This window comes from Tigriopus californicus, chromosome 10, assembly GCF_007210705.1.
Source record: "Tigriopus californicus strain San Diego chromosome 10, Tcal_SD_v2.1, whole genome shotgun sequence".
NCBI lineage: Eukaryota > Metazoa > Arthropoda > Copepoda > Harpacticoida > Harpacticidae > Tigriopus > Tigriopus californicus.
In genome coordinates, this window is record NC_081449.1 from 15,751,557 (window position 1) to 15,772,479 (window position 20,923).

The window sequence follows — 20,923 nt, forward strand, 5'->3', positions numbered from 1 at the left end:
CTGATGCCGATATGAAGGTAGGCTAACTGAGGCTTTCCTAAGGCCAGGAGGCACTCTTGGTGGCATCTGTGGAGTGCTAGACACTCGAATCCGCGGCACGCCCCATAATGTATGACCATCCATGGTACCCACCCATTTAGATAAATAGAATATTCTGGAAGGATATTCGAAATCTTTCATTCACCATGTCATCTGACCTCCAAAAGTTGGCAGACAAAATGCCAATGGCAACGCTGTCTTAGGCTGTGACTTGTGATAACAACAACTTGGTCCTCGTCTTCCTCCCTCTTCCTCCCTCTTGCTCCTTTCTTTCGATCTTGTCTGGATCGATCTAGAGCCTGGGGTGTCCTAGGGTTCCTTCCATTTCGCCAGTCACACCCATTTGCACCCAGTCACGCACAGGTCATCATCGTCCAGCCCGCCCAATCATGTCCAAGAACACATCATCGAGCGCGTTCCGTCGGATTGACGTGGATCAATTCAATGAGGACAACTTTAAAGACGAGGCCGAACTGCCTGCCCATGGCGAGGCTGGATCCCCCGCCGCCTCTCAGCTTGATAGTGGGCCCATCATGAGCCTCATTCAGGGTGGCCAACCAGCCGAGGCCCTCAAGACCATCCTGGCCCACGCCCCTATGGGATCCACCAAGGCCCAAGAGGAAAAGGTGAGGTTGACCTGCTTCAGATTTGAGACCTAATTGAAATGAATGTTTCTGAATCGGCCTTGAAGTCCACGAGAGCCTGGTTCTGGACTTGAATACCCGTCACTGACCAATAGAACACATTTAATCCATTCCCAATTGGTTATGGCGCACCCTAACGGATGCTAGAATCTCTCTAAACCGAACAAACCAATTGGTCCATTCATTGTAAACCTATGGTCTTTATTTGGGGAATAGCACTTGTCCTCCACCTCAATCTTCTTTGTTTTCACGGGATGTCTTTCAAAATGGCAATTGAACATTGCACTCAAGATGTGGTTGCCCTGATCTCAATAGAGGTGGTTTTGAAAAGACCACCCATGTCGGATATTCTTCCCAACGCTAACATGAGCTCGTTTCCAGGATGCGGCCTTGCAATTGGTGCTGAAAGTGTTGTTGTCCGTGAAGCAACAAAGCCAGGTCGAAAACTTGGTCAAACAGTTGGACAATGACCAAAGAGATACCCTGATGAAATACATCTACCGGGGCTTTGAAACGCCTTCCGAAGGATCCAGTGCCCATCTCCTCTTGTGGCATGAAAAGGTGTACGAAGTGGCTGGGGTCGGCTCCATAGTCCGAGTGCTCTCCGATCGAACCAAAGTCTAAGTCGAGCGGTCCCCCATAATATGCATTTTTATCCCGCCTCAGTGATCGTTTAATATCGTTTTTTTTTACTCAAATATTTGATGAACGACCCAAATTTCGGGTCTAAATTCTAACTGATTTATCTGCTTCATTCATTAAAAATTGCCCTATCAAAGCCATCGACAATTCTTCTTTTTTCATGAACCAAAATCAAAATTAAATCGACGCTCTTTCAGCTTTATTCTTACAACAAACCCAACGTAGAACATTGTTTAAATTTTAAGGTCTTGAAGATTAGGATATGGAGTGCCGGCTAAACAACGCAGTCCTGTGTCTTTTTTGTGAAGTTCAAGGACTAGAGGTGAGAAGGGAAAATGGTTGCACTTTCGTTGATATCCGCTTTTTGTGTTTTTTCACAAGTACTTCTGGCTTTTGTGCCTTTTCAAGCCCACGGCTCTTTTGTATGAGAAATGTTCCTCTGCAATGGCATTCCATGTATTGCTATTCCTTTGTTTAGGGGACATTGGTATGATAATAATTTCGTCAAAAAGTAAATTCCCCTCCTTGCCCAAATTTATGTTTTATCTGTTTTAAGTTATAGTCATAAATTCAAATTTCCCTCGCATTCGGGGGCGATCGAATATCTGGGTGGCGGGCCAAAAGATATAACTTTATCAATTTTTCTTTTTCCAATTGCTTGGATCAGGGTATATTCCATACAATTATGATGATAAATTGAAGGTGATGATTTGCCGTGACTAATTTTCAGTCTGTGTGATTTTTTTTTTCTCACCGCTCTTTCCTGCTGATCTTTGATGCTCGCTTTTGTTAAATGCAATGGACTTTCACTCTCTTTCATTGCGCTTAAAATCGCCATCTGTGCTTAGAAGGTGGCATACAACTTTTTCTGTGATAATGGGCAATCACGAGGTCAATCGTGGCAAACTTTGTGGCAAACTTTGCTTGCTTCGTGGCACTGCCTTCCACGTGTCCGTAATTCCAATCGGATTGTTGCCCACCATCCGAAACATTTACATGGAGGACTATTCATTGGAAGACTCGACTATTCCCTGCGCATTGTGTAGGAGGTGCGTGCGACGATTATGTTCCTTTCGAAATGGAGATGTTAGTCGACCGTATTGTGATTGGTCATCCATGGCATCATTTCGACGGACCCGTTTTTCTCTCCCTTGCTCGTGTCACTCAATATGTGCCCGTAATTCGGGAGTGAGGGAAGAAAAAGCGAAACCAAGTGCAACGTTGGCAACCCAACCTTTAAGCTGAAATCCCAAGCTCGACTTTACGTACATTGTTTGAGCCCATTGAACGATTCGGGTTGCTCTCAGAAATGCGGAGCGAAAGCTTTGTTTGAAAACCTCGAAACTCGGTTGCCGCACGCCACCCCGTGATCAATTAGGGATTCGAACATAGAAACGAAAAAGTCGAAGAACGTTGAAAATGACCATGTCCCTCGTGAAGCATTCAGAGAATGAAGAAAAAGAAAACAACGTTGTGCATCTAAGTAGTGCAGTCATGATGATGATGTGTGTTGCAGTTGCACACGGTGTATTGGAAGGCTACAATAACTGCCAGGAACATTTCCCGTACCCAACAGAACGCTCTACCCTTCGAGTTCCAATTTGTCCGAGATCTTAAAATCACCAATATTTTGTGTGGGATGACCTCCCATGCGGGTCGGTTTCCATGTCCTTACTGTACTTGGAGACTTGGCCAAGATATTTCTAGAGAAGAGTTTCAACTATCCTTTGCATTTAACCAATCCAAATCTGAGGAGTGGAAGAAGGCCGGATCAAGAGATAACTTACTCAAGGAATTCTTCAACGACAAATACATGCCGCTTACTTGGATGAGCATTGGCCCTAGTGATGGGAAAAGGGCCAGCACGGTACCAAGTAATAACAGACAGCCAAACCCGTTTCAAGGAAGGTGATCAGAGTATCAACTCGGGGGGGCCGCGGTGAAATGGGGATATTTTGGCCCTCAGTAGAGCCAGCGTGCATGAAAAAACAAGAGCAATAATGTGAGAATTAGAGAACCAAGAAGATTGGGACAATGCAGTAAGCAATGTTTAAGAGAGGTGCAAAAGTTATCTTTTACCATACGCCTTCAAAAGTATCCATGAGCTTTATTGCCAATCAAATTAATGGGAGGAAAAAGTATGAAAGTAGTGGTTTCATGAGTAAGTTTGCCCAAATTGATTTAACCAAAAGCAAATCATATCTTGAATTAGAACACTTTGTCTCAAAAATAAGAAAATGTATAAGCCATCATTTTGCACAAACCCACAGCCTTAACGTAATGTGCCAAAAACTCACAGTCAGGTATTTTTAGGAACTATTTACTTGTGACCCTTGAGGAAAGCGTCTGGAGAGCACTTCATTGGTATGGAAAAGTTTTAAGTTTGTGCTACCACAACTTGTTTTACTTACTCTCATCCAAAGCAAACAAGTGTACTTCTTATAGCCAAAAGCTAATGCTGACGTAACTCAACACTCAAGTATACTACACGCTCACAAAAATTCAAGTAAGTTTGTATGCTTAAACATATTGAGAACCTTTTCATCAATGAAAATATGTTACAACAAAAGGCCTATTATGTTGCCCGAACTTCAGATCTGACTTCAGAAATCTTTAAAACTATTTAACTATCATTGTATTTAGTCATCCAGATAGGCCACCGTATTCGTCACGAACCCGCTAGATTGCTCTTTGTACAATTTTTCAAAGTGCATGAGACAAAGCAACGCGTTAGTATATTACTCGTATATTGCTGTTTGTATACCTACGCTATCAAAGCATTTAGGCCATTATGTTCTCGAGTGGCAGCAACAATGAACAATAGTTTGGCGACCCTGATTTTACTTCATGGTCTCTCCAAACGACAGCTTTTACTGCAGCAACTAGCAGCAACTGTTTGAGTGGATTTTCATACCAAGTAACGTCCATAAACATTATGCTTATGCATTTACAAGAGATATATTTGAACACATGATTTGACAAACAATTTCGGAAATGTTAGAAACCTGATAAAGGGGGCTAAAATTCATTTAATTTTCACCATGACATTGTCTGACTCCCCATGTATTTTTAATATTAGTCATGTTGATTCACCTCGAAATTGTGACTAAAACTTCTGACCACTGCCTAGAGCCAGGCTTTAACAGATTTGTATTGATTTATAATTGATATTGACATCCATTGCCGTATTGAAACCTTGGTTCATTTTACAATTGAATGAACATGCTTCATTAAAAAACAAACGCTAGAACTTGTGGACACAAATGCATTTAATCCACTTTTTCAGATGTCTAACATTTCCAAACATGTTTGTCAAATTAGGGAACTCAGGAGATGTGTCCAAAGTTAATAATTTATTTACTGTACACAGACAAATGTCTTGAATGGGTTCAAGACACCAGAATTTGATTACACAATCACTGGAAAGTAAATCTGATCAGAAATCGAGTTTGAATTTGCTGATCGATGATACCCCCCGGGTATTGAGGGTTGGTCTGAAATGCTTTGTAGGAAGTTATCCAGGTTTTCTTTGAATTTGGGATGGGGATTTTTTCCAACATAGATGACCCGAAGGGAGGGAGGCAGTATGTTGTAGTGTCTCGGGCCTCTCTCAAGAAATGAGTGGCGCATGATTGCTCGTATTAGTCGATTAGGGATAGAAGTCGCATTCTTGTTGTAGTATACACCGTAGTTCTAATGGGCTTAGATACATGTAACACGTTCATTGTCTTGTTGGACGAAATTAATGTCTGTCTTTTGGGATAGCTCATGGATTCACTTAAAAATATGTAATATGGCATAATGTTCGTGTCTCATTTGCACACTTTTCCATCATCCTGAACAGTGACACCAAGGTCTTTGACGCAAGAGAAAACTTCAATCTCAGCTCCCTCATTATTTAAGTAATGTCGAGGGAAAGCCGATGAGCCATAGGACATGATATGAAATTTGGATCCATTCAGTTTCATGTTGCTCTCGTCGACCCATTTGCATACATTATATAGATCCTCTTGGAGAAGTGAGCAATCTTGGCCATTTCCACCGACGATGAGCTTAGTGTCATCAGCATAAGACGAGATCATGCAATGCTTCGCCTGGCCAGGTAAAGGTGAGATGTATAGGGTAAAAAGTATTGGTCAGAGTATCGTGCCCTGTGGAATGCCTGAAATGATCTTAACTGGGTCACTGTGGACATGGCCATAGACCGCTGAAAATCATGGACGTACCTCGACCAAGACTAGTCATAACAAAAAGCCAATTAAGCCGCACTAACCTTCAGGCTGCCTGTAGAAACTTTGGTCCGATTTGCTAGTAAGATATCAGGGCTGCCAGGCATATGTTGAAAATTGTGTTTTCTTGAGCTTCAAGAAAGCTATGGACAGGACGAACTTGAAACATGACAAGACTTATGGTGCAGCCCTGATGACTAGTCTTGGTCATCGAGATATGTCCATAGTTTTCAGTGGTTTATGATATGGCCCACTTTGACCCTCTGTTTCCTATTCGCAAGGAACGATTTGATCCATCTTAAACGAGTCTTGGGGATGTTGAGGTCATCGAGCCTTTGCAAAAGTAAGCCATGGTTCACCTTATCGAAGACCTTTGCAAAGTCCAGCCAGATGACGTCCACCATATCAAGGTTTGTCATTACTGTTCGCACATGTTCTAAGTGTTTGATGAGTTGGGTAGTTGTACTCATTTTAGACAAGAAACCATGTTGATGGCTTGGGATTTGACCACTTTGGTGTAGATGGTCTAATGGAATTTCTTTAACCACTTTTTTCATACACTTTGGGCAAATTTGATGTCAATGGGATGGGACGTCAACTCTTTGTGAGGGAGTAATCCCCACCTTTGAAGATTGGAGTGGTGTGATCCATCTTTAGCGAGTCAGGGAAGACCCCAAGGCTGACGGACTTCTTCATTTCAGTGGTCAGAGCTGGTATTAACTCAGGTGCACATTCCTTAAGAAAGGCTGCGGTTATGCCATCAGGTCCGGCTGAGCTGGATCGGTTTAGGGAACCTATTGCTTTGAGGACACTTTCTTCCGTAAAATTGAGCGGAGCATCACTCGAGGTTTGCGACAGGTCGATGAGTGTGTTTGCTATGCTCAACTCGTCATTTAGGATGACACCATCTACGATGAGCGGACCAACTCTAGGAGTAGACTCGCGCCTGAGGCTAGCATAGGCATAAAATGCCTTTGGATTGGACTTCAGTTGCCCTAGAACCGCCAATTCCGGGTCTGGTTCCTCGGGATTTATAGACTCCTTGATCTGCATATATCAAGTTCAGCCAAGCATTTGAAAATACGGGGTGATCTCGGGCCAATCATTTTGAGGCTGGACTTTTATCAACATCTCTTTCGAAAAAGCTTTTTATGGTATGGGGGAATACTGATCAGGTCCCTTGGCTTCTTGATCGGATTTAGACCAAGACTAGTGCAAGCTTCCGCACAGGCATCAGGGAGTTTGAGGTTTGCTTCATCAAGGGACAAATGGGGGTTCTCTGTCATGCAATAATAGGCTCACTATCCCGGAGGGTAGAACGAGCGTTTGGCCAGTTTGTCTCCTTAAAGAAAAAGGATGACACTCCTACCAGCGTTTCAACATGAGGGACCGAAGGGGATGGATTGGTTGATAAGTTTGTGACAATGTCTAGCAGCATATGATCAGACACAGAGAAGTCACTGACTATCACTTGTTCTATGGCATCAGGATCATCAGTCAGGACCAAGTCCAGTATGTTTTCATCATTCGTTTTATCTTCAACGTATTGGGTAAAACGACATTCATACTGAGAGTCCTCAAATAAGTATATGAGTTTGATGATGCACTGGGAACTTCATAGTATCCAGGGCCTTCCTCGAATTTGTGCCAGGTCACGACAGAGCTCGGAAAATTATAGTTCCCAAAATGGAGTTGCCATGAGTTTGAATTTTGAGACAATTCTAGACTGAGATGCCTCAAGGCATCTCCGAATTTGTTTGCAGGGCACATGGGGGTCGGTAGATGACAACTTAGGTAAGGTGTAGACACTTGATGTCACATGCAATAAATTCGACATCACCATTGCTATAGGATGAATGAGATATAGCATAGGTGTCTTTGACGTAGAGTCACACCCCACCATGGGGATAGCTGGAGTTTGAGGATCTTTGCCGGTCACAACGGATCAGTGAGTATCCTTTCATTGCTACTTCAGCGTCAAGGACTGCTGAATTCAAACATGTCTCGGTTAAGGCAATGAAGGCCGAGTCCCTACTCAAAGCTGTCTCATAGAGAAGCTTCATTTTCGGTGAATTATTTTAAAAGTGCAAACAGTGGATGTTACAATATAGTCCTCCAATAGCCGAACTCGTATTATTTTCAGCCGGAGGGGCTAGTTCTGGGGGAATTGTGCTTTGTAAGCTAAGCTTCTTAACCTCTCCCTGAATGTCAGAACAAGCTCCTCTATCATTTGATTTAAGGCCGACAGTCGACGAAAATCCTCCTTGTCTGGTGTTCTCAAGGGTTGGCTGACGGCAGGATGATCCAAATGTCTTGATACGGGGATAGGGCGGTCCCTTTGGAGGAATTGGGGTCTTGGTCTGGATGGTAGAGTGGTCTTAGGTTTGATGCCTCTAGTTTCCCTCTGAGGCTTATTTCCATGTTCAACCGGCGATATTTGTTGCTCGAGTCATGAGTCCTTGGCCTTCCTCTTAAGGTAACCTTGATATGGGTAGATTTGCAGTTCTTCCGAAGACAAATGGAGAATTGAAGAGATGACCTGCAGAATCTAGGGTGGAAAAGCTCACGAGATTTCTTGTCACATCGTTTTTTTATTGAATGGTTTGATTCCAAACAACTTTGACTTCAGACACCACGGGAGGTGGTCGAACTTGCACTTTTGTCAGTGCAATAGCTATGGTGCGGTGTGTTCGGCACACATTGGATTTATCATCTTTTTGAATCAGCCCCTCCTCGATGAGAGAGAAATTTGCTGGGTTAGTAAGTGATGGATGCCAGGAGGTTGTGTCTTCTATTTGTGTAAAAGACTCTTCCTCATCTTGCGGAGTCAGAGTGTCAGATTCCACTTCTTGAGAGGGATTGGAACTAAATATACCTTGAAGAAGTTGGGGCGGATGGTCATCGGGGAGTCCTTCTCCTACAGGGGCCATCTAGCCCTTCGCAAGAGGTCACATGCCAAGTAGAGAGCCAGTACTACTTCTTCTTTTTTGATTTGTTGGCAACTCTTTTTTTTAAACCACATCAAAGTTTTCAATTCTGCTGGATTCACATTCAGCTTTAGGTCTTTCAACAGGCCAGTAAGGTTTACTTTAAATGAAGGGTAATCCGTTTCATAGCGCCATTGCAATGAGCGAAAGGAAATGAGTCGTGCTCAATACATAGTTATTGTCTTCATTCGATGTATCAATGCACAAACAACATATTCACTGCACGAAAGCTTGTGTTTGCAAAAGATCAAAAAAATTGAAGTGCCTGAGGCGCACTTTTCGCACGTCTGACTTCATTGACATTTTCACCTTCAACTTTATTTATTAAACGCTCCATCAAATTTGATTTTTAGCCTACTCCTGGTCAGGTACATAAGCTTTTGACAATATAACTTTGAAGCGGACCACTTTACAAGTGAAGGATATAAACTGACCTGCCTTCAATTGAATTGTTTTATTACTTTAATTCGAAAAAGGCTCAGAGTCGCTATGACCACGAGTAGGCCAATTAAGCAGGTGGCTTGTTCGCAATCCATATTTCTAGGTGTTAGTGGTTTGGGTCAGTGACAAACGCAAACTTTCAAGCGGTTTTTCTAAAAATGCCCATATAAACTTCATCGTATTACTGAATTTAACTTAAACGGATGTCAATGATTTTAGCAATTATAATTTTTAGGCTTGCTGGGGTACCGTATTGGTAGAGCAACCGCTTTCCAATTTGCGAATCCTGCTTCGATCCCAGGGAAACCGAGTTCATGCTTCTTTGCGGTACTTAAATACAGTATAACTTGCTGCTTTAGTACCCTAAATGGGCGAACCTGCGGTCATTCCCGAGGCTGAGATAATAATTAATGTTGGCGGTGATGACAAAGCAGGAATATCCCTCAATTGGAACACCCATCAATCAGAGGGCAGGCCGAGCTCGAGCTAGAGACTTCGTAACAAACAAAAACAAACAAACAAGCTAATGAATTTTTTAAGCCTTTTGGAAATTTGGCTACTCGCAAAAGCAGGCATTGAAATGTATATTGTTCATTAATAATTCACAAGGGTTGCCCTAAGATCTCGATTAAGAGTTCTACTTTAGAAATATGAAAACATTTCACTCTCCTTTTTATGCCTCCCATGGCGCAACTAACGTGAGAGGTTGCGGAAAGTAAGCTCATGTGTAACACGCTCTGTAGACGAGATGCCTAACCAACTTGCACTGTGTATATATTTTATTTGTCATTTATATCAACTTGAATGTTGAAGCAAGCAGCATCCTGACATTGAACAAAAATATTTGTGCAGTGACAAAGCTGGACCTTTAAATGACATTTTTGGTATATTTTAACACAACCCATTTGGTTTTTGAAAATTCAATTGGATCATGTTGGGAGTTGACTTGCTTGTTTTCATAAGTCATCCCGCCACAAAATACCCAAAATCAGCGTGCTGCACAGCCCGCATTGCATTTTCCTTGAACTACCTTCACTTCAAATGGCCAATTTGCCAATCTAAACGTCTCATAGTTGCCCAATGCAATTTTCAACAGTAATCCCACTCATAGGTTTAGTTACTTTCAGAACTCACGTTCATTGTTGTATTGCATTTCTTGTAGTGTGTAGCTATATACTAATATATGGTCCCCTATCCCCTAAAATGCATGGGTATTGGGGAGTTTTATTTGCACAAGATTGGAAACTGTCGGTGTGCCGTAAGATTTAATTTACATTTAAAGCAAAGAGCTATCGAGCGAAATATTTTTTTCCTTTTCATTTGTCAATACATATGCTATTTATGGCTTTATTGGCCAATTTTTATTTCGTTTCACAGTTTATTACTCATTTTTGGGTTCATTTGCCATTTTGTTCACTTACACTTAGGCCACTTTGGGGGCTTAAGCGGCCTTTTTTTATTTACCAGAAGTATACACCTCTACTAATGACATAATGATACAACGATTCATAAAATGGGACATTAAGGAAAAAAATGCAGGCCAAAAATGTATTTTGGCACACGAAAAGGTCAAATGGCGAACGCAACCGATAAATTGGCACCTCGATGATTATGTTCCACCCCTGTCTTGATCGAGAATAAATCGCCAATGAGAAAGGGTAGTATTGATGAGATGCCAAGAAATTAAAAAAAATCTCAAATGTAGTTAACGATAAATGAGATGAGCTCTCACATCTGGAATGGAATTATTCAATAACATTCGAGCATTTTCTGTCTCAAACATTATACGAATCATTTGTGGGTATAATCCACGATGCAGTGTAAGTAATTGTCCTAAAGGCATGTCCAGCTTGGAAGAAAAGGTTCTTTCTTAATTGCATTAAAATGTGCAATATTATGAGTTGTTTACGGTTGGGTTCGTTGCTTTGAGTATGTAACTTAACAATTTTGTCTTCCTTTTCGTATAGATTGGAGGCTAGTTCTTTGTTGGCCACCATGCACCAATTTAATTTTTGGACTTGCGGATAAATTTCGTCTACCTGAGATTTCAAAGTGAGCACTTTTTCATGTGCATTTCCTTCGTAATATAAAGGAGAAGAGTCAACATACGTATTACTCATTGAAAGGGACGATGTGCAATACATCTTTGAATGCTATTGCTGTTATTTTTATTAGTGCTAGAGCTAATCTGAAATCTGAAAAAGAACTCATGTCGTGGCCTCTTTTGCTTTGAGCTTTGTCAAACAACTTTTCAATCAAACGTTCAAATGGTCAGAATTTTTTTACAAGCTTTCTTTCTCATACATAGTCAGACTCATCTAAGGAAAGCTAAAACAGTGGAAAATATTATGTGAGCCAACACTCACACTGGTCGTCTCCGTCGTATTAAAGATCGTTCTTACTTTGTCATATCCCGTACCAATAACCTCTTATAATCAAAATTGTTATTTGGCTTGATTTTCACTCCTTGTTTTTTCCTCACCTACAAATCACTGATGAGAAATGCATTTTCAACTGCATTTTAATGTCAAACTACAAATCGGTACATAGTTATGTTCGGGCAATTCGTTTGTGCATGCCTCAAAATGGTTGGCAAAGATCTGTGAGCTATGTTGATAATCATAGATCATTCTTTTAAATCTTAATATTTCCGTCCATTTTGAACCGACAAGAGCTCAATCAAAATCCGACAGGCGGAATGGATCCATTCATCAATTCAGACTGCAGCGGCTATGCAGTATTTTCGGGGCCGAATTGTTGTCAATGTAAAGTAGCTTAGCATCCCCAAGCGTCATTCATATCCAATCCACCTATAAAAGGTTTTCTTGGTGGAGCAAGCACACTAATGTTTCCTAAGAGTTAGGAAGAGGAAGGAACTACCATATAGGTCCTCAAAATTTTGTAACAAGACAAGGAGGAATGCATGATGGACCATTCGGTTGGCTAAACGGTACAATAAACCGGTTTGTGATCAATTCCCAGGAGACCTTCCATTGTATGTATTGTTTTACCAACCGAGTGGTCGGTCGGTCATCCGACATCCAGTGTCTATGTAGAAATCTTTGGCTATTGGTAGCTATGGGGACGTTTAGGCAAGCTCTGGCAGGTTCGTTTGTTTGCTGGTACCAGAGCTTGCCTTAATGTCCGAATAATGTTCAGCTCTCTCTGCCTCTCTTTCCCTTTTCGAGCTTAATGGGTGCTCTTAAGTATGTACGTATTTGAAGCGTTGTGTCACCATCAACATGCTCTTGAACAGACTCAATTCGCCATATCAAAGAACCCCCCCCCCCTCCTGTCTCAGAATACGATTCGTTGGACCGTTGGTTGGAAAGTGGAAAGAGTGAGTGAGTCGTCGTCAGTCCTGCTAAGAGTCAGTCCTCTTCCATCTCTTCGATCTCCTGCTCAACAAGCCCCTCTATGCGTGATGCTCAATGCTCATTTTCCCGCCTTGCTGGCGACGATTGGCCGCCCCATCCTTCCCGCATACCCAAAAGTGTGGAACTGAGAATCCCAAATTGAGCATTAAGAACCGGCTCTCAGAACTGACTCGGAGCTCACACCTACCCAAAACATTCTCGAGGGGCAGCAGCCAGCCCTTAGCTGGGCCCACCTCCGTGCCCAGGAAGCATCCTTCCTCACTCCTCTTCGTCCTCTAGTTGTTCTCCTCCTTCTCTTGTTCTCCCTCTTCTCCTTCTTCCCAATCTTGCCTCCCTCGGCCTCCTTCCCCCATTTCTCGTTCCCCCATTCCCCCATTCCCGCGTCTCTTCTCTTCCAATGTGGGTTGAAGCCAACCTATCCTAGGCAAGTTCAACAACTAACTGTCTGGCTGAATGGCATAAACAAGTGCTCGGCCCTGCTGCTGTTGTTGTCGTTGTTGTCGCCGTTCTCTACTTACACACTCATGCCCAGAACGTCGACCTAAAGAAGAAGAAAAGATTCAGGGGAAAGTGCCTTTGTTACTCTGTGCACACTCGACCACCGAGCATCACAACTAGGTTCTCAAAACCACTTGCTCAAATACTCTTCATGAGAAGCGCTCCTCGACTTCTCGAAATTGAGGCCAAATGACCACCAGACTGACTGTAAGTCTCAGCATTGGATGCCTTGTCTCTCTTGCTTTGATAGGCAATGGGCATCGAGCATGCAGCAGCACAATGTCCATTGCATGCAAGCACACACGGAGAAGTTTTGTCATATCTCATCATCAAAAGCCTGGAGGGGATCATGCTAAGTAAGATGAAAAGAAAAAGAAATTCAGCCTACTGTTCTGCCTTGTCTTTATCAAGTACACATGATGCAGCGTGTAAAGATGTTTCATAAAGCATCTTGATCGGTGCGTCGTTATGCCTTCACGGGAGGTTGGGGGCAAGAACAAACAAACCCATATTAACTGTGCATTCTTGAGTAGACTCACTCGGTTCGTTTCATGATGTATTCAACTTAGAGAAGACAGAGTAACTGTATTATGGCGACATATCTGCAGTGGGTTCAAGGACTCAAGATGTCTAAACAAAAAAGTATATCGACAAATAATAGGTCAATAAATTGAATGATAACATATAATGTTTAGATAATATTCCAACATTTGCCCGTGCAATCATTCTTTGGGGAATTCTCGAGATCGTTCGCTTCAATATTGTACGCATGTTGTAGCCACGGTGGTCATATTTTCTGGTTAAGTGTTTGCTCAGATGGCAAGACATCTAGATATGTTTTTCTTTGTCAAAGAAGCAAAAGTAACAACTTTTGTGAAATACACATGTTTAAAAGTACTCAGGTAAGTGTGTTAAATCACTTAAAACCCATTAAAATGCATCATTGTCAAAAACGTAGTCAATCAGTATTAAACAAACTCTTATTCATGTATGGACCTGAAATTTCATAAACTTCTTTTAAGCACATGCTTACTGATTACGACTTAAAGGTTGCGTTTTACGCCTTAAAAGATCGAAAAATGGCCTAATTATGTTTCCAGTTATTCCCAAGGAATATGATTGTCTTTTTCTATGACACGGCAAGAAATAGTATTTCTGTATTGTTTTTAAGGTTTTTTTTAAAAGCAAAAAGTAGCAAAAAATATCGCTTAAAACTTACAAAACATGCAAAACTGCCTTTCAATTTACTTAAGTGCCAAAAGCTACACTATTCTATCATGTTCCTAAAATATTTGAACGATCTCTGTGACAGTTTCATTTTCCAAATTGTCACTTTTTGCTATAATTAATTTCTACGTACTAGCGATGTTTTTATTCAACGTTAGTAGAATTTTGTCAAAATTCAAGATTAAGCTTGATTAAAGTTGCGATTGACAAGTATGGCATCACAATTGTGAAATATTGACATTAAGTAAGTTTTAAGTTATATTGCAAACTATATTCTGGTTTTTCTACCTGCTTCAGAAAAGTGAAATATTTCCATTTATATTTTAGGCATAGAAAAAGCTTATTATATTTCTTGGCAATTGCTTTATATATAACCGGAGCAATTTGTAGTCAAATTTGATGAAAATGCAATTTTTGAAAACGAGATACATTATCGTTTGCTCCATGGATTTGAATAAAATTCTAGTTGGAAACGCACCTAAGGTTACTTCCAACGTCTATTGATTACGTTCTTAAAAACGTTATCTTTTTTATAGGTTTTAAGTTGATCAATATTCTAATCTGAGCTGGAATCAAAGATGATTTTTTTTACAAAAGTTGTTCTTTTTGTTTCAATAGCAACGAAAATTGTTATTAGAAGTCTTGGCATTTCCAAAAACACTTCTATCAGTACTGTGAGTAACACCGTGTAGCACAACGGTAAAAGGTGATCAAACCAAGGTATTAATGATTTTGATAAATTGGAACTCAGTGCCACACTTGAAGCGCATCTTGGAAATTGTTTGACTTTACCATTACTTTCTGACTTTCCTTGATCCTACGTAACATTTTCATGGTCTTGGAAAATGTGTTTTGTTTAAATGAAGCAAATAATCAAATAAATCATAAAAACTAGATACAAAAACCCTTTTAGGCCAGCTTTGCGCAATTCTTCGAACGATAATATTTCAAGAATGTAATGCAAGCTACTTTTTTGTTAACTTTTTTAAATTCCCCTCACATTGTTACTTAAAAAATGAGAAACATCTCTGTGCTTCCACCCCAATAGGTTAAGATGAATACCCTAAACACCAAAAAAAATTCGTTTCGAACAGCCAAACACAAACTGGAATGAAAAAGAAAGAAATTTGTTTTTTTCGATATGTTTTACTGAGAAACACTAATACTGTGTGATTATAAGCCAAGCCAAACGTATACTTAAAACTAATGGGAAGGTTGGGTGGGGCCCACTATCCTTGTATTTGCAAAGGGAGAAATCGTTTTGGTTCCGAGCTAGTATCGTGGACCACGAGAAAGTTCCAATTAATCAATTGCTGGATTATATCAATATTATTCAAAAAGATCGCCAAACGAAATTACAACCATTGAAACTACGGCATTTCTCGTTTTCTTTTTTAGAGATTCCAAAATAGGTGTGAATGCAACAAACCATCATGCTCTGTTTAATAAACTTTGACGCTCTTGTTTGCGTTGCAATTAAAGTAATCTCAATTGAAAAGTATTTCTTTTATTTATTCCACGTGGAAGTTTGATTTGAAATATAGTACATGCTTTTTTTATCTGAATTCAATGTGATGGGGTTTTCACACAAGGATTTTATTCATGGATTATCAAAACGTTGGACTTGGTTGTCTAAATAAACTAATTATCAAATCAACCTCATATTAGAGGGAAGATCAAGGACACACATTTTAACAATTAAGCAATTTAACATTGAAGGAACCAAAAGAGAAGCAAGCGCTTCGTTGTTTCGACTGGCCTGGATATTTTGGGGGGCTCAAAATTTTGAACCTTTACATTCATTGCAATTGACTATTAAAACCTGGTTGAGGAAAAAGCTCATGGATATTTTTGAAGACGCATTGTTAAAGATACCTTCTGCACCTCCTTTAAATACTGCATTGTTCCAATCTTCAAGGTTTATTGCAATAAAGTATTTGCTCTCTAGTTCTCACATTATTCCTGCTTGTCCTATCGGCAAAGCTCAAGCTTTTCCTGAAAATGCAACTGCAATCTCAATACTTTACACACAAAAGAGCAAGCATAAAAAATATTTGCATTTGAGAGGTCTCTTCACCCAGAGGAACCAAATTAGATCTAGAAACCTGCATAGCTTAAGGTATTAATTTGAGGGTCTAAGTTAGGTGACCACTTTGAGGGGTTTCGATTTTTAAGATTGAAGAATGATTTTTTTAAACCTTTGACAATTGCTATTATTCCTTTAATTCGAAAAGTAGCTCAGAGTTGCTATGACTACGAGCAGGCCGTTTGGCGGGAAACTCGTTCGAGTCCACATTTCTGGAAGGCCGTGACATGAAAGGTAAAAAATGAGTTCGTTTGACTAATACGGTACATATAACAATTTGATGGACAGGTTTGGAAATCGAACATTGTTATTGGGAGGATCAAGATAAGAAATCAGTTTGCTCTCCTGTTTAAATCAGACAAAAGGGTAATAATTGCTTTCAACTGTATATTCGAAATTAACAAAAACTTTTACAAGTTCATGGTCAAAAATGGATCTTGCTGAAAAAGAATTCCAAGAGCGTCCCAATGGATGCTCTCTGAGTTGGACACCTTTCTTGGGACAAAGCGGAAGATTGCACAGTGGCCATCAATCTAGTCAAGGTCCCTCCCCCCCCCATGATAACAAACCATTTGGTTTATGGGGTGAACCTAGGATTCTCAAATCTTTTTATTTCTTAACCATTTTTCGACAATGTTTTCTTTTATTTATGTATTATTCCTTATATATATTCCTTATATATTATTATATTTTATTTATATACTTTACACGAGACCCTAAATAAAGCATCATCAATTATCGTTGTTAAGTTTCTTATTTATTTACTTCACAAAAACGTGTGAAATGTTGGTCGGAAATGATTTTCTGTCACATTTTCACTAAATATAGATGATCGTCTGTCCTAGGGTTATTTTGAGGTTGCAAATCGTGAATAAAAAGCTATTTTGCCTTCAAAAATGCACGAAGTAGGTTCAAGCTAATTTTAACCAAACGAACCTATTTTTCCAACCCAAATATTGGGACTTGAAAAATAAAGAAAACACTTTTTAAGCTTGTTTGACCTTTTCGGCAAATAAAAAGATTGTGCCAAACTTCAATTTTCTCAAAATTTGTGTTTGTCTCATATCAACTTTTAATGTTTTCTAGACTTGAATCTTGAAATGAAACGGGCCAATGGTTGTCGGTCACAATTAAGTCTCTTCAATTGATTATCCTGCGGCTAGAGTAGGTCCTACGAGTTTCTCAACTTTTCGCTTTACCATGGCGTGAATTAAGGTGAAAATTTAAAAGATTGACGACTTTTGATGCTGTCTTCCCATCATGGCTTTTGGTTTTATTATTGCAAACCTTCAACAATCCTTGGCAATTGCTCATTCGGACGCTTAGGCAAGTTCTGGTACCAGCGAACAAACGTGCCTGCCAAAGCCAGTGATGCAAAATTGGCGTTACAAGCTAGTTTTTACAAAGGTGGCCTTTACTAATAGAGCAACGTAAAAGAAAGGTCAGCTTCGCACAAACGTATTTGAAAGGCCACAACTCGCTTCAAAGTAAGGCATAGAAAATATTAGTTGTACAATTTTTTCATGAAGTTGTATAGGCGCTTTTAAAGTTTTGGATTCATAATTTGAGGAAGGAAGTTGCATATTTTCGACTGTAATTGGATATCGTTCCCTGGACGACCTATTTGTGTTTTAAATATTTCAACGAATGGCTTTATTTCAGGGATTAGACCAAATTGTTTCACATATCTGCTCCCCGTCTCACAAACACACTTGCATTTTAGAAATGTGGTTAAGTGATGGAGGAATGCAAATGAAAAGATATTGTCAGCAGTATTTCTCACACTTCTTGTGTGGGATCACTTCAAGAGGTCTGAGCATGGAATAACTAAGATAAAAACATCAATAGTTCAAATAATAAAGCATTTAGTCTCGATCGATCTGAAAATCTACGATACCTGATTAGGACAGCAATGCGTCGAACTTCGGGCGGTAACAAGCTTTCCCAACGATCACTATTTCAGCCTTCTTATCCTTTAATCATGTTTTTATCTGGGGTAAATTCAAGATATATATGCCTTCCTTAATATCCATCTTGGCAGAATTAAGAGCTACACTCTTTCAAAATTAGACATGTCTTACAAAAAAGCTTAACTGATGGTAGGCTGGCTCAGGTAATACTCTGAAAAAAGTTGTTTTAAAAGAAGATAGCAAACAACATAAAACAGTCCCTGGTTAGAATTGCGATTAAACATTGGCTTAAGGCTGTGAATCATGTCATTTTGAAAATAAAATTCATCAATACTTAAGAACGATAGAAAGGACCTCCTATGTACAATCCATACTAGAAAGCGCTCTCGTCACAACTACTTATACAACAACAAATATTAATTGAATTATAGCAAAAGCTTTGGTATTTTATTTTTTTCGGGACCCCAAGACGTAAGTCGAAATGTGATAAACGTTATTCTCCACCGATTAGTTGGCTGTGCTCATTTTTGAATTTGTGGCCAAATGTTAAAATTTTTAGAGAAAGACTTTAAGGGTTATTGATATCGTGTTAGGTTAGGTTGGTTTAGGTTAGGTAAGGTTAGGTTAGGTTTGATTAGGTTAGGTTAAGTTTAAAAAAGTGCCACCGCCAACTAATCGGTGGAGAATAACGTTTACCTCGATATATCAATACGAATTCGTTCACGTAATGTGATATATCAAATCACTCAACCTCTGACAGCCTAATTGTTCCTTTGTTGTCCGCCTGTTGGCGCTAAAAAAGCAGAGGACGCTCGAAACTCGTTTGTTGAACAGCAATAATCTTAAGGCGTAGTTTTTTTCTTTACTATTTGGATTAGATTCTCCTGGTTTAGAATAATGTTACAAAAGCAGCATACGGTTTACTTTGCAGATTTTGCAAAATTTTAATTGAAACAAGGTTTATCTACTCCCGAGTCAAAGTTCGTCTTTGGGCTTAAACTTGCAAGTCAAGCTTATATTTTCCTCTATAAACCCTTGAGTCTTGTTGACTTTAACTAATATGGGAAACATGATCAAAAATAGGGTATATGGGGTGTGGTATTGACGAAGTGGATCAGATCAGAGCTTTGGACTAGGTTTGCCAGAAGGAGTTACAAGGATTTCTTACTAACTAGATATCCGTGCCATTGTTTTGAATCCATGTCATTGAAGAGAACAACTTGACGAATCAAGTATTGTTTGAGACGTACGTATGCACAGGACAATACATTGTATAAACCACAAATAAAGACCTCAATCTAGATTTCGCCATATCCTAGCCAGATTTAACAAAAAAGGCATGGCTATTCCTTGCTATTGATGATTAATTTTGAGGCTGGAGTGAAAACAAATACAAAATTAAAGGAAACCCAAAAAGGGAATTCTTCATTGTTGAATGTGAGTTCATCCAAAAAGAGGGCCCAGAAAAGCCTTAAATACATATTATTTGCCGTAAACCATTGTTGAGGGTGCCTTTGAAACATAATTTAGAGGAAGGTCTAATCCTTACATTGACAACTTCATCACCACATAGAGGGATCCATGGAGGGGGAAACATATTGCCCCATATGGATTTTACTTATCATCCTTTTCTCAAATCGTTCGTCAGTTTTACTCCTGCATATACGGTAACTTGGTTTCTCAAATAATGTAACCTGGTGTTTTCTTTAAGGATTTTACGGATTTTTAAACCGATGCTTGGGTATGAATTCCAAGCAATCATGCCATTTTTGATAACATATTTGGTCCGATATTGGATTTGTATTGGCCGCTTTAAAGCATCCCAGAGCGTGAGATTGGTTTTATATCGAATGCGAAAAATCAAGATCTCGTTTAAAACTTCACCATAGACAACTGAAAATTAATTAATTTTCAGTGGTTTATGACTTAACCAACGTTCATCTAAATCGTAGAACAGTCGGAGAGCTACGGGCAAAAATCCTTAAGGTTCTTTAAAAGTTTAATGTCTATAGAATTCACTAAATGTTTGCTTTGCTACTAGAAATAGTTTAGTCAATGTTACCAAGGAATAATTGAAAATAAATAAATACACTTTATTGCGACTCTTGGTAATGTCAGATTATAAAATATTTAAGATTGTATGTATGTATATCATATACAAAAATCGATTGATAAAAGAATGGAATGGTTAAGACTGATAAAATAATTGACTAGAGTGTGATATCACAATGAATATGACTAGAATTGGTTCAATGCACATGAAAAAAGGTAAGAGGTGAGTTACAGATAGTACAAAGACAGGTAGGTAGAGGTAAGTGATGAAAATCTTGGTTATTGCACAAGAATGGGTGGGCCAGATTGAACGGATCTTTTGTTAGTTCCCGTCGTTGATGACAATTGGCTGGAAGCCGGCCAAAGATGCGTGACCGCCAATACTCCGAAGGGATGTGTTGGGCCAAGAGAAATAAGGCGTTATCAAGTCCTTGACCGGGAAGGATAACTTGTGTCCTCATATCTCCTCCGGAAAGGTCAGGTTCTTAACATTATTGGACACTAACCTTGCCAGTCCGATGGTGAGGGGCTCGGTTTCGCATATAAAATGCGTCCATGGAATTATTGGCATATTGGGGCAAGCACAGGTATGAGGTTGATGTAGGTCCAGAAAAGTTGAACTCTTGGACGGAGAAGATTCTTGATTGGTAGTCTTTTGTCGAACATGTGTCTTATCCTGGCCCTGNGGATAACTTGTGTCCTCATATCTCCTCCGGAAAGGTCAGGTTCTTAACATTATTGGACACTAACCTTGCCATCCCAATGGTTAGGGGCTCGGTTTAGCATATAAA

General features: G+C 39.8%; 1 protein-coding gene across 1 annotated transcript; it reads left to right on the top strand.

Moving 5' to 3' along the window:
* Positions 1–227: 227 nt before the first annotated feature.
* On the top strand, positions 228–1,465 carry LOC131888150 (actin-related protein 2/3 complex subunit 5-C-like). Its single transcript, XM_059236933.1, has 2 exons — positions 228–665; positions 1,065–1,465. Exons 1-2 carry the CDS (start codon positions 429–431, stop codon positions 1,305–1,307), a joined length of 480 nt encoding a protein of 159 aa, XP_059092916.1. The 5' UTR covers positions 228–428; the 3' UTR covers positions 1,308–1,465.
* The last annotated feature ends 19,458 nt before the right edge of the window (positions 1,466–20,923 follow it).

Excerpts from the sequence above, each read along its gene's own strand:
- LOC131888150 (XM_059236933.1), top strand. The coding sequence starts at position 429 with ATGTCCAAGAACACATCATCGAGCGCGTTCCGTCGGATTGACGTGGAT. Across the intron at positions 666-1,064 it reads CCAAGGCCCAAGAGGAAAAG|GATGCGGCCTTGCAATTGGT; the intron begins GTGAGGTTGACC and ends GCTCGTTTCCAG.